Source organism: Phalacrocorax carbo, chromosome 6, assembly GCF_963921805.1.
Source record: "Phalacrocorax carbo chromosome 6, bPhaCar2.1, whole genome shotgun sequence".
Classification (NCBI taxonomy): Eukaryota; Metazoa; Chordata; class Aves; order Suliformes; family Phalacrocoracidae; genus Phalacrocorax; species Phalacrocorax carbo.
Window position 1 is genome coordinate 21,985,820 of NC_087518.1, and position 14,628 is coordinate 22,000,447.

The window sequence follows — 14,628 nt, forward strand, 5'->3', positions numbered from 1 at the left end:
TACAAGATAGAACAAAAGAAAAACATCTCCAGGAGCCTGTGGTACACAAGGTGAGACATTTGAAAATGGTGTACTGATTACTGAGTGGAGTGAGAGCTCAAGAAATGATTTCTAGTGGGATGATTATCTTCCCTCTCAACAGCCATGCTCCCACTGACAGCGGTACCTTTCTAAAAAAGAAATGCTAATTCTTCTTTTTTCATACTGGACCTTCAACTCTTGTTGAATGCTTTGTTATCAGCCTTTGTAGAAAGACTTTGTCTGTTTAGGCAAGAAAAATATTAGTAATCTGTTATGATGTGTATCTTGCCTTAAATATTCAATGTCTTGTCTGTTATTTTGATACTGGCTCGTGGTTATGCACTGCACATAAGTCCAGTCATTAGATTATTATGAAATTGTAGCATGCCTTCAGATGAGTGGCTTTTTTTCTGGACTACATTACAATCACTATCGGGAACCAGTTCTGGTTCTGCTGTTATTAGTCATCTTATGTAAATTATTTGTTTCCTGGTTAATAGCTTCTTTTCAGATCAATTTTACTTTAACAAGAAATTAGAAGAAGACAGAAGAAATAAAAGCAAAATGGCTAGATAGGGAAATGAATATAACACGTTGTGAAGCATTTAGTGCTTCTTGGCAGTAATAAATCCTGCATGGTACCTTGCAGCTAAGTGTCAATCAGGAATCCCAGGAGATGTCAATTTACTCCCCTGAATTGCCACCAAACTGTCTGGGGCAAGAACTTTGGCTTTTGCTGCCTCATAAAACTGAGTTCAAGTTGCTGATGCATTTCTGTAGCTAGAAAGAGAATGAGATATGGAAACCAAGTTGTTCCCAACATTTACATTAGATGCGTCAGTCTATAAGAAAAAATGTTAAGCTCTTCAGTTACTTATTTTTTTAAAAGTAATGGATTTAGAGGTGTATTTATGTATGTCGTGTGACTTCAGAGTGATAGTTTTGATTGCAATGTGTAACAGGGAAGGTTTATATAAGGGTCTTTGTAGTCAGCTTGCTGCTTTTCAGATGCTGGAGGGTGGTCCCTGTACTGTGAGGTGGCAGCTGAAGCCACCGCAGAACTCAAGAGGATGGGACGCGGTGACTTGACCAGTTGCTCTTGGATGTGAAGAGGGAGGATGATTAATGAGGAACTGGAGGGGGAGTTAATTCATTTCCTGGTTCTGCCACTTCTGTGCCCCCCTTTTCTGTATGTTGGCTATTTAGATCTAGCTGTGAAGCATTTGACTCAAGGAGGTTCTAAATCCTGCGAGGGTCTGTTGACAGCACTGCCAAATGGACTCGTAAAAATAGTAGCACCAGCTACATAAAGCTTACCGGACACGTTCTAGATGATTTGTAATTCCAAAGGATTTTAATTTTTGGACAAATTTATTAAAATTTATGTAAGCAAATGTAAGCAAGTTATATTAATGAAAACAAGTAATATTCATTATACTTTACAGACAGCTTGCTAAAACTAGTAAATGCTCTCATTAAATATTCTCCTTCTGAAAGATTGGATTCTCTTAACTGATTTTATTTTAATATGGCCTAAATAGAATTTCAATGTACTGCATCAAAAATTTTTTCAAGCAACCTACATGATAAAACTGGGAAGCCAGAGAGACATAGATTCTAGGTGTGAATGTTTTCACTTTGTGTTTCACATTTGGTGTTGTGTCCCATCCCCATCCCCCCATCCCCCCCGTTGGTGGTGGGGAAGTTGGTGGGCCTGGGAAGTTATACTAAAGCATTATGTAGCAGTAGTAATGGCAGGGATTGTTTCATAGTTAAATGTGAAATAAATGGAATGGGTGAAACAATGCAAAGAAAATGAAATAATTGTCGAGGTGACACTTTGTGGTATTTTACTTTTTAGTTTCTGTGAAGACCTAGGTAATGTGATGCTAGGAATGCTCATCATTTGAGAACAGTTTGAGAGTAGGGTCATAGGAGCTCATGAGATAAAATATAGGTTGGTGTTATTATGGGAAAAATCCATGCATGTGATATCTAATTATCATTAGAGTCCACTAACCAAAATAGTTGGTTTACCCAATGTAATAATTTCAATAGCAGTTCAGCATCACTATGAAGCCTTTGCTTCCCTTGCTGAACATTTTTTTTTGCCTTTGAAGTTAGATATGCTGTGACATTGTGTACAGTTTTGCTATTTGAAATTTTTATCTACTTTTCTATATGCATCAGAAAGTGTACAGAAGAAAGTAAGAAATGAATGGTTTATTTGCACAATTAGTGCAAATGTAAATTCTTCATTCTTCATCTAATAATTTAAGCAGATATGAAAGTGTCTCTTAAAAGTTTTACGGTTTTTTTTTAATTGCTACTTTAATAATGATGTGCTTTTGCTATTTTTGCAACATCAAAATAGTTCTCTGTTTGTTATGCTCCATTTGGTTGCAGTGGAGATAACTGTCACAGAAATACAATTTTCCAGGAAGCATTAATTGAAATGATGGTTTTATATTCAGCATGCAGGAACTAACAGATGTAGATAAGGAACAGAGAAAATTCATTAAGTGGCACTTCTCTAGTTTTTTAATCTTTTTCTCCCTGCAAAAAGCAACAATTAAAACAATTTCTGTATAAATGCATGCCAGATGAAATCAGAAATGCATTTAATATACTGCACAACATTGTAGAAAATGTTTTCTATGCAATCACTTTCATTCTCCCACAAATTTCAAAGAAATTTTGGGGAATACTTTTTGGAAACTGAAACCTTAAGAAATTATTCAAGTGCTAGAAGCATCAGTAATAAATTTTCACAGTATTTTCTAAACTTGTGCATACTGTTTGTACATAAACCTAACACATATCTGTGTAATCATTCTAAAACACTTGGGTCAAGCAAAGAAGGGTTGTGCAGCTTCATCATAGAAAAGCACTTTAAAAAAAATTTAATGCTTGTGTGAACACATGGATATAAAACCAGCCAGTCGGTGACTTCCTGTCATGCAGAATATAGCATGGAAGGCTGTTCCTTTTGCCAGTAACATATGAAGTCTGAAGTCATATTGAACTGGTATCTCCATTATTTTTAGTACCCACTGGTTCTTCACTTCCTTAGATGTTTTACATCTTCATATAGAAATGGTATTTCAAGTTACTTTCATTTGCAATGTTCTTTTATTACTGTCACATGACTCAGTACTTAAGGGACAAGCAAGAAATCAAAAACATATTCAGGAACAGCAATAAAGTCAGTATGTGTAATATAAAAAAAACACAAACAAAAAACAACACCCTGTGCTGGTTTTGGCTGAGAAGGGGTTAATTCTCCTCACTGTGGGGGTTGGCTACCTTTCCAGCTTCCCGCGCTCTGCCGCGTGGCAGGGGGGGCTGGGAGGGGCAGGGCCATGGTGGGGACGGCTGACCCCGACTGGCCAATGGGATGTTCATTCCATACCATGTGACACCATGACCAGTATATTGAGGTGGGGCAGTGGCAGCGCGGGGGCGGCGTGGCGTCGGGTCGGCGGGTGGCGCGCGGCTGCGGCGCGGGCAGTTTGTTCCGGCGGTTCGTTCCCCCTCTCCCCTCCCTTCCCCCCTCCCCCGGGGCTTTGTGCCTCTTGTTGTTCTCCTTTACATTGCATTTCTACTGTTGTTTCTTTTAATTTTAATTATTAAACTGTTCTTATCCCAACCCACGAGCGTTACCCTTCTGATTCTCTCCCCCATCTACCAGTGGGGGAGTGAGTGAGCGACTGTGTGGGGCTGAGCTGCTGCTAAACCACGACAGTCATTTTGGTGCCCAACGTGGGGCTCAAGGGTTGGAGATAATAACAGCTGCTGGTCACAGCACCATGTTGTCCTTTTTGCAGTTGGTGTTAAAGATCGGTGTTGCTTTGTTGAGTCTGCTGTGTTCTGCTGTGATTAGTAATGTTTTGCCTACAAGATTTGTTATACAAACACTCGTTTTCAGCTTTATCTGGTATTTGGGGTTTTTGCTGAAACCGTTACTGTACTTCGGATACCACCTTGTTGAGGCAATTAGCAATTATACCTCCTCCTCTGAGAGATTTTATATGGACGAAATACAGAATGGTATCTTTGCAACTTTGTTCTATGATGTCTGTGCCTTTGTTACAACAACGTCTTTGTATCTTGAACATCCTTGGGTGGTTAAGGTGCACTTATTGTTAGTTTTTGGGCAGGTTGTTTTGGTTTTGACTAAGCAACTTAAGAATATCACCCAGAAATCTGCCCCGAGGCTTGATAGTTACGAGTGGCAGGGCATTTGGGATGGCATGGATAAATCCCTAGGGCAGTGGGCACCCCCAGTGTTTTGGAGTTTCACCCCCGAACAAGGGCAGAATCCTAAAAAACTAGTAGAATATTTGGAGAAAGTATGTTGTTATGCTGGGAACTCCAGAGAGACACAGATAACTGCAACATGCTGGGGCCTGGCCCATGCATACTGAGCCCTGCTCAACAGTATTCAGTGCCCCCAGGGGGAAGAGAATGTCTCTGGATTGAAATGCAAAGTGACTGGCACTGTAGACAATCCAGCCCTGACAACAGGCACTGCAGCCACTCAAACCCCCACAACAAGTAGTGGAACTAGCTCAGAAAATAAACCTGTACCAGTATCAGTTGCCCCCATACACAGAAGAAATATTGGAAGCGGACATCAACTCGTTTAGAACGGGATGATGAAGAACCAGGGCCATCACGGGGAGAGGAGGGAGAAGTATAGAGAACGAATAGAGAAGAAATAGAGACCACCCGATCCCTGTCCTTAAGCGAGTTGCGAGATATGTGAAAAGATTATAGCCGTCGTTCAGGTGAGCACATTGTCACCTGGCTGCTCCGATGCTGGGAGAATGGGGCCAGTAGCCTGGAACTAGAGGGAAAAGAAGCCAAACAATTGGGATCCCTTTCTGGGGAAGGGGGTGTTGACAAAGCAATTGGAAAAAAACCACAAGCCCTCAGCCTCTGGAGGCGACTCCTGTCTGGACTGAAGGAAAGGTATCCCTTTAAAGAAGATGTTACATATCACCCAGGAAAATGGACAACTATGGAGAAAGGCATCCAGTATCTAAGGGAATTAGCGGTGTTTGAGGTGATTTATGGTGACCTGGATGATCAACGGTCATCCAAAGATCCAGATGAGGCCGAGTGCACACGACCCATGTGGCGGAAGTTTGTACGGAGCGCACCATCTTTGCATGCAAACTCATTGGCAGTGATGTCCTGGAAAGATGACGAGACACCAACGGTGGCAGAGGTGATTGATAGACTCCGGGATTACGACACAAATATCTCTTCCTCACTTGTCTCTGTTGTGGAGAAACTATCCCAAGAGGTCCAGCAACTCAAAGAAGATCTGTTGTACTCCTCACCTCTACAGAGTAGTGTCTCAGCTGTTAGCAATAAGTCTCCTTTGGCTCAAAGGAGAGGATACACACCATGGGCCACCCTATGGTTCTACCTGCATGGCCACGGAGAGCATGTCAGGAGGTGGGATGGCAAGCCTACCTCGACCCTAGAAGCAAAGGTATGTGAACTGCAAGGAAGAACAATCACTCAGGGAGGCTCTTCCAGGAAAGCTGCAGCTCCAATTCCCAGTGAGCAGGTCCCCAGACAGAGGAGTAGAAGCGCAGATTTTATTTATGAGCTTAATAGAGAGACTCTTGATCCACATTTACAGGAAGTGAGTTGTGAATGCCATGATCAGGACTAGAGAGGACCTGCCTCCAGCTGGGTGGAGGAAAGGGATAACCGGGCTTACTGGACTGTGTCTGACCCACAGGAGTATAAAGCTTTAGTGGACACCGGCGCACAGTGCACCTTAATGCCATCAAAGTATATATGCTGGAGTGACAGGGGGATCCCAAGAGCTAACTATATTGGAGGCCGAAGTGAGCCTAACCGGGAATGAGTGGCAGAAGCACCCCATTGTGACTGGCCCAGAGGCTCCGTGCATCCTTGGCATAGACTGTCTCAGGAGAGGCTATTTCAAGGACCCAAAAGGGTACAAGTGTGCTTTTGGTGTAGCTGCCTTGGAGACGGAGGAAACTGAACAGCTGTCTACCTTGCCCGGTCTCTCAAAGGACCCTTCTGTTGTGGGGTTGCTGAGGGTCAAAGAACAACAGGTGCCAATCACCACCACAACAGTGCACCGGCGGCAATATCGCACCAACAGAGACTCTCTGATCCCCATCCATAAACTCATTCACCAACTGAGGAGCCAAGGAGTCATCAGTAAGACCCACTCACCCTTTAACAGTCCCATATGGCCAGTGCAGAAATCTAATGGAGAGTGGAGGCTAACAGTAGACTATCGTGGCCTGAATGAAGTCACTCCACCGTTGAGTGCTGCTGTGCCAGACATGCTAGGACTTCAATACGAACTGGAGTCAAAGGTGGCCAAGTGGTATGCCATAATTGATATTGCTAATGCATTCTTCTCAATCCCTCTGGCAGCAGAGTGCAGGCCACAGTTTGCTTTCACATGGAGGGGTGTCCATTACACCTGGAATCCACTGCCCCAGGGGTGGAAACACAGTCCTACCATTTGCCATGGACTGATTCAGACTGAACTGGAACAGGGAGAAGCTCCAGAACACCTTCAATGCATTGATGACATCATTGTGTGGGGCAACACAGCGGAAGAAGTTTTTGAGAAAGGAGAGAAAATAGTCCAAATCCTTCTGAAAGCTGGTTTTGCCATAAAACAAAGTAAGGTGAAGGGACCTGCACGAGAAATCCAGTTCTTGGGAATCAAATGGCAAGATGGATGTCATCAGATCCCATTGGACGTGATCAACAAAATAGCAGCCATGTCTCCACCAACTAGCAAAAAGGAAACACAAGCTTTTTTGGGCATTGTGGGTTTTTGGAAAATGCATATTCCAAATTACAGTCTGATCGTAAGCCCTCTCTATCAAGTGACCCGGAAAAAGAATGATTTCAAATGGGGCCCTGAGCAACAACAAGCCTTTGAACAGATTAAATGAGAAATAGTCCATGCAGTAGCTCTTGGGCCAGTCTGGCCAGGACAAGATGTAAAAAATGTGCTCTACACTGCAGCCGGGGAGAATGGCCCTACCTGGAGCCTCTGGCAGAAAGCACATGGGGAGACCCAAGGTTAAACCCTAGGGTTTTGGAGTCGGGGATACAGAGGGTCTGAAGCCTGCTATACTCCAACTGAAAAAGAGATATTGGCAGCATATGAAGGGGTTTGAGCTGCTTCAGAAGTGGTTGGTACTGAAGCACAGTTGCTCCTGGAACCCCGACTGCCAGTGCTGGGCTGGATGTTCAAAGGAAATGTCCCCTCTACACACCGTGCAACTGATGCTACATGGAGTAAATGGGTTGCACTGATTACCCAGCGGGCTCGAGTAGGAAACCCCAGTTGCCCAGGAATCTTGGAAGTGATTATGGACTGGCCAGAAGGCAAAGATTTTGGATTATCACCAGAGGAAGAGGTGACGCGTGCTGAAGAAGCCCCACTGTATAACAAACTGCCAGAAGATGAGAAGCAATATGCCCTGTTCACTGATGGGTCCTGTCGCTTTGTGGGAAAGCACCGGAGATGGAAGGCTGCTGTATGGAGTCCTACACGACAAGTAGCAGAAACTGCTGAAGGAGAAGGTGAATCGAACCAGTTTGCAGAGGTAAAGGCCATCCAGCTGGCCTTAGACATTGCTGAACGGGAAAAGTGGCCAGTGCTCTATCTTTAGACTGACTCCTGGATGGTGGCAAATGCTCTGTGGGGCTGGCTGCAGCAGTGGAAGCAAAGCAACTGGCAGCGCAGAGGCAAACCCATCTGGGCGGCCACATTGTGGCAAGATATTGCTGCCCAGGTAGAGAAACTGGTTGTAAAGGTATGTTGTATGGATGCTCACGTCCCCAGGAGTCAGACCACTGAAGAACATCGAAACAACAAGCAGGTAGATCAGGCTGCCAAGGTTGAAGTGGCTGAGGTGGATCTGGACTGGCAGCATAAGGGTGAACTATTTCTAGCTCGGTGGGCCCATGACACCTCAGGCCATCAAGGGAGAGATGCAACATACAGGTGGGCTCATGATCGAGGGGTGGACTTGACCATGGATATTATTGCACAGGTTATCCACGAATGTGACACATGCGCTGCAATCAAGCAAGCAAAGCGGGTAAAGCCTCTGTGGTATGGGGGACGATGGATGAAATATAAATATGGGGAGGCCTGGCAAATTTACTATATCACACTCCCACAGACCTGCCAAGGCAAGCGCCATGTGCTTACAATGGTAGAAACAACGACTGGCTGGCTGGAAACATATCCTGTCCCCCACACCACTGCCCGGAACACTATCCTGGGTCTCAAAAAACAAGTCCTGTGGTGACATGGCACCCCAGAGAGAATTGAGTCAGCCAATGGGACTCATTTCCGAAATAGCCTCATAGACACCTGGGCCAAAGAGCATGGCATTGAGTGGGTGTATCACATCCCCTATCACGCACCAGCCTCTGGGAAAATTGAACGGTACAATGGACTGATAAAAACTACACTGAGAGCAATGGGTGGAACATTCAAGCACTGGGATACACATTTAGCAAAAGCCACGTGGTTAGTCAACACAAGGGGATCTGCCAATCAAGCTGGCCCTGCCCAGTCAGAAATCCTACATACTGTGGAAGGGAATAGAGTCCCTGTAGTGCATGTAAAAAATATGCTGGGCAAAACAGTCTGGGTTCTTCCTCCCTCAGGCAAAGGCAAACCCATTCATGGGATTGCTTTTGCTCGAGGACCTGGGTGCACTTGGTGGGTGATGCAGGAGGATGGATAAAGCCGATGTGTGCCTCAAGGGGATTTGATTTTGGGTGAAAGCAGCCAATGAACTGAATGGCATGATGCAAACTGCTATGTAATACTGTGTGTCACCTCTGTATTGTATCAATGATATCGGAGTACGAGCCTCCCAACCCATGGAAGATCAACTATGAAACAAGCCGTGCAGCAGTGATGGAACGATGACTGACTTGGTATGCAGCAACCCAACGCCACACACCATCTCTCCCACCCGGAAAGACTGATACACAGATGGAGCCCAGAGTCATGGACTGGGTGAACTCAATGGACATTTTAATGGACATTTTACAGGGAAGGTCCATAGACTAAGGGAACGATGTCTGTGTATTATGTTAAAGGATGGGAAGGGGAGGGGTGGTGGTTGGTAAGGTTGTATTGGATCGTATGGGACCTGGGCATGGTGTAAATGGTATGGAATAAGGGGTGGAGAATGTGCTGGTTTTGGCTGAGAAGGGGTTAATTCTCCTCACTATGGGGGTCGGCTACCTTTCCAGCTTCCCGCGCTCTGCCGCGTGGCAGGGGGGGCTGGGAGGGGCAGGGCCATGGTGGGGACGGCTGACCCCGACTGGCCAATGGGATGTTCATTCCATACCATGTGACACCATGACCAGTATATTAAGGTGGGGCAGTGGCAGCGCGGGGGTGGCGTGGCGTCGGGTCGGCGGGCGGCGAGCGGCTGCAGCGCGTGTGGTTTGTTCTGCCGGTTCGTTCCCCCTCTCCCCTCCCTTCCCCCCTCCCCCGGGGCTTTGTGCCTCTTGTTGTTCTCCTTTACATTGCATTTCTACTGTTGTTTCTTTTAATTTTAATTATTAAACTGTTCTTATCCCAACCCACGAGCGTTACCCTTCTGATTCTCTCCCCCATCTACCAGTGGGGGAGTGAGTGAGCGACTGTGTGGGGCTGAGCTGCCGCTAAACCACGACACACCCAAAACCATAAAAAAATTCTAGCCGCAGGAAAACCATCTCCAGGTTAAAAGTACTGGTGAGGACAGATGTCCACTTCTAGATCTTGCTGTGCTAATTGACGTTTTTACCATCTGCACGGCTTGTCAGCGTGCACTAGCTGGGAAGCAGCATCCCGCAGATCTGCCTGTGTGACAGGAAGTGTGAGTGACCTCTAATCCTCTTCAAGCAACTAAATTAGGCTTGCTCAAAACACCTTTAGGACTATCTAAAATAATGCTTCTGAATAAAGCAGAGTATTTGAAAAAGATATGGAGTGTCCCCATTATACCTTCTGTTGGTGATAGTATTGAGAATTAATGGAAGCTTTTGCAAATAAACATCTTGCGTTGCCTCAGATTCTCAATCATGTTTCCCTTAGCTATATCTCTTTTGTATAACTTTGGCTTCCCTATGTATGTAATTGTCCCTTCCTGACTTTATCTCTACAGTAATACTTAGGACTACTATGTGATTTCATCAGTTGGTGCGTAGATTTCTTCATTCCATCCTTTCCTTTCTCTCTCTCCCTAAATACAGGAGTTTGTTAGTTTCTGTTGTTCAGTGGGAGGAAAAAAAAAACCCAAACCAAAATTTTGCTGAACAGGGTTTTTTGAGTGATGGCCAGATCTCAGGAGAAGGGAATTTTTTTTGTTTGAACTGAACATTGAATTTAACTTCCCAGCGTTTTTAAATTATTTACAATACAATACATTTGATAATTAAAGATTAATATGCTCTTATTTTCAGGTGAGACAGACTTGGTGATTGATTTCACCAAGAACTAGACTTATAGAAGAGAATAAAATCAAACACACAATTTACCCTTGTCTATTTATGGGTCTTAAGGAAGTTAATATTTATTATGAAAAATGAAAGAGTTAAATAAAATTTGCCTGAGTTCCATCATGGTTATTTGGACTATAGTCTGAAAGATAATGGTGACCATAGATGCCTTAAACTCAGTCTAGTCCTCAGCCTTACAGTGTCTAAGTTTCTATGGTGTCTAAATGAACAATTTTTGTCTTAGAGAAAAGCAATGCTTTGAGTTCCAGTATATCTCTCTGCTTCACAGTATGTACACATATTTATACATGCATTATGATCAGTAACATAGGACAGGATCTGTGTACTTTTTATGGCCTCCTGACAGTAAAGTATATAGCATAATATCAAAGCTGTGAATTCATCATGCCTAGGCAAATATAGTTAGGTTGTTGAAAAATACTGTGACTATTTCCTGATTTTTTTCAGCCACCCCTTTCATGCTGTTGAGTACCCAGTCATTTGCTTACCTGCTGGAGCCGGCCCACCACTGTGCACATATGTTCTGTATTGGAAAACAGGCATTTTTCAGAGATCTCTTCCTTCCACTTTCCAATGTGCTTTTGACTTTTTCCTGTTTCAGAGTTTTGTATTGCCGCTTGTAGATGTGTTACATGAATGTTTCTGCCAAAAATCCCTACCACTATCAATGCTGTCAGTGTAGTTTCCTCTTTATGTATGAAGTCACTGCTGTATTTGGAGTAGGTTGTGTTTTGGGGGACTAGTGCAAATTGTGCATGCCATGTTTAGTGAAAATCCTTCCTTGTATTGAAGGGCTTTGCAGCCCTCTGAAAGCTAATGAAACTGCCTTTGTTTGGTCTCTGCTAAAGAATTGTCCCTATGTCATATCCCATCAGCGGTGAGTGACTCCCCCCCCATCTCTCACACACGTTGTCTGAAGTTCTGTGATCTGCACTGGTTCACAAAAAGGCAACTAGCCAAACGGCTCATAGCCTGCAATTCATATTTCATAGGAGAAAGTGTTTTCTCCACAGTGGAACCTGACTGGGAGCTCATGGAGGAGCTGAGAGGTTTGACATGTTATTGTTTGAATCATGAAGAATAACATAGACACACTTCCTAATAGCTGGAACCTGTCTGTTACAGTGTCACTAAGCACTAGGTACTGAAAATTAAATGAAGTGAGGTAATCATAACTACAGCATGCCTTTATCTGGAAGAGAAGGATAGTGTTTCTTAGAAGCTGAAGGTGAAAGTTTAATGAGTTTACCAAGAGCCAGAAGCTACACAGCAGCTGTAATTATATACCTGAAGTGAAAGGTGAGTCAATGTCTTTGCTTGTATTGTGGCAGGATTGATATGTTTCCAGAAAAGCATTGCCTTGGTCTTTAGAAAATTATGCTTGGGCCTGGTGCCTTCATCCAAGAGGTGACTTACTGGCACATGAGTGTTGGGAACAGTTGCACCAGTCCTGAATCAACAAGACATAACGCTGAGTACCATTAGCACATTAGGATCCTGATTTCTTTTGCTTAGCATCTTGATGATGCTATTAATAGGGCTTTCCATTCCTGAAGTACCCTATAGGTGATATGATTTGGGGGAGGGAAGGACGTACCCTAAACTGCATGAGGAGAGAAATCCTTAGAGTGTGGGATTGATCATTTCCTCTTGCTCTCTTGCAGGCACCTTTGTAGTCCTTTGAGGTCAACCCTCAATTTAAGTATTTTCATTGTGTCATGTTTGTGTGAATAAGTATGAATAACTTTGTGTTGCTGATCACTTTCAAAACCTACAGTTTTGTAAATGTTCCAACAGATGTCAAATATTATTTGACAGATATATGTAACCACTTATTTTATTGCAGTTCTTTATGTTGCTGAGAGCCATGTATGGGCAGTTATTCTACCCTAACACTTGCAAGTCTTTTTTTCCCTTTTTTTTTTTTTTTCAAAAAGGTGGTAGACCTGCATATATTAATATAATTAAAACAGGAAAAAAAAGCACCTAAGTGTGGTTGTTCAGCACAACCACATGTTCTTACACTGTATCCTTAAATTGAATTGTTCTTAAGTTGAAGTTTCTTGCAAAATATGTGCATTTTTATGTTGATTTAAGGAGCCATAGAGTTTCCTTTTTATTTTCTTTGGATATATAACCTGTCACTTTGGCTGTCTTTTTTCATTAAACAAAAATTGGATGCAGTTCATTCCAGTGATTGTGTAGCAGTATGTATGCAGCAGGATAAGTTGCTCTGAAGTAGAACATGACATGCTTTATTGATTTATAAATAAATCAATATTTTTTGGACAGTCAACCATTGGAATAATCTCCCCAGGGAAGTGGTTGACTCGGCCATGTTGGACACCTTCAAGAGTTGTCTGGACAGGGTGCTGGGCTATTTTGTCTAGACTGTGCTCTTCCTAGAAAGGTTGGACTAGATGATCCCTGAGGTCCCTTCCAACCTGTGATTCTGTGATTATACTTTGACGTCATCGACCTGAGGTCACAACAAAGACATGTATGCTGCTTCTACAGATATTACCAAAAGCTGCCAAGAGCTATTCCAATTTCATCCCCAACATAATTTATGTTTTATGATCTGTTTTCAGAAGTCACTGCTTACATGTATTCATCTATCTATATACATAGGATTTATTAAAGTAAACCTAGTTATTCAGAGACTTTTTTATGATTAAAACTGGCAGGAATTAGTATTAAATAGAGTATGTAAAGATTATCATCAAAACATAAGGGCAAATCATCTTGCAAAAGCAAAATTAAAATGGGAAATCTCCCTATTTGTTAATATGCCATAGGAGGTACAGCTTGTAGTTGTTCTTGGACAAACAATTTGTAGAAATGCAGGTGCAAGTGGGCATTTTCTATATCACTGCGATTTTAATTAATTTTATTTCATTTCATTTACAGGATTAGCTGGCACTGCTGCGGACCTAGAAAAAAGAAAGCTTATTTTTGGAAAAAATTTTATACCTCCGAAGAAGCCAAAAACATTCTTACAGCTAGTCTGGGAAGCATTGCAGGATGTGACTCTCATAATCTTGGAAATTGCAGCCATCATATCTTTGGGGCTTTCGTTTTATCAGCCACCTGGAGAAGGGAATGAAGGTAAAAGATTTTTATAGGAGTTATTTCTCTAAACTTAAATAAAAGCAGTCCTGTATCTCAAATTAATTCCATCCCTACCCTCCAGAAGGTCAGTAACAGGAAATTTCCATGTGGTTTGTTCCTATTACCATTACATCTGGTACTGACATATCTTTTGTATGCTTGGCATTTCTTCATGCAATTAGCTGAACCTGGTGACATGTGCGAAGCAAGTTAAAAGAAAAATAATAAGATTCTTATAAAACTGGAGTATTTTTGTTTCTGTTTTCACCTTTGAGCTTGTGTTTGGTGTTTGTTTATTCATTTGAGATTGTTGTTTACCACATTACAGAGGAGAAATATGTAATTGTTTATATAAATAATGTATCCTATATACATGAACAGGGACAGGTCTTCAGCTAGTTTATAGCAGCTGAAGGCTTGAACTTCGTGAAATTCACTCATTTTAGTAATTTTAGTGATATAGCCAAGGCTAGTGAGCCTGGCTCAAAAGGGAATATTATATGCTAGGACATATTACTTATAAACTATAAATGGCAGAATCCTTCTGTGATATCTGTAGGAAGTTTTAACACCCTGCCCCCTTTTTTCTCTTTTTTCCCCCCTTTGGAAAGTACTCCTGAATTCACAGAGTTAAGATATTTGTTCCCCTACATAAATGCAAGATTTCAATTTCTGGCAACTGATCCAGATTTCCTCACCCACCCCCCAACGCCCCAAGCTCTTCATAGACTTATAAAGCTGGATAAAACATGCTGTGTGAAGTGATGTGAATAGCTTGGCAAATGCATGGAGAATGTCTTCGTCTAAATATAGCTTTGAAATGCTTTTTACATTTGCTTTCAGATTCCTTTGGTTACTTTCCTTGAAGGCCCCTTCCTTCTTCCTATTCCATTCACAAGCAGAATAAGCACATATATGCATAGCTCTTGTAGCATATCTATG

The 14,628-nt window shown here is 42.7% G+C and overlaps 1 protein-coding gene across 4 annotated transcripts in view; it reads left to right on the forward strand.

The window, feature by feature from the left end:
- The window catches only part of ATP2B2 (ATPase plasma membrane Ca2+ transporting 2), a 464,757-nt gene that overhangs the window by 314,761 nt on the left and 135,368 nt on the right, over positions 1-14,628 (forward strand). For all 4 annotated transcript variants that reach the window (XM_064454232.1, XM_064454233.1, XM_064454234.1 and 1 more), the window contains exon 5: positions 13,486-13,683. In XM_064454232.1, coding sequence (XP_064310302.1) covers positions 13,486-13,683 — 198 coding nt within the window. The remainder of the gene's footprint in view (positions 1-13,485; positions 13,684-14,628) is intronic.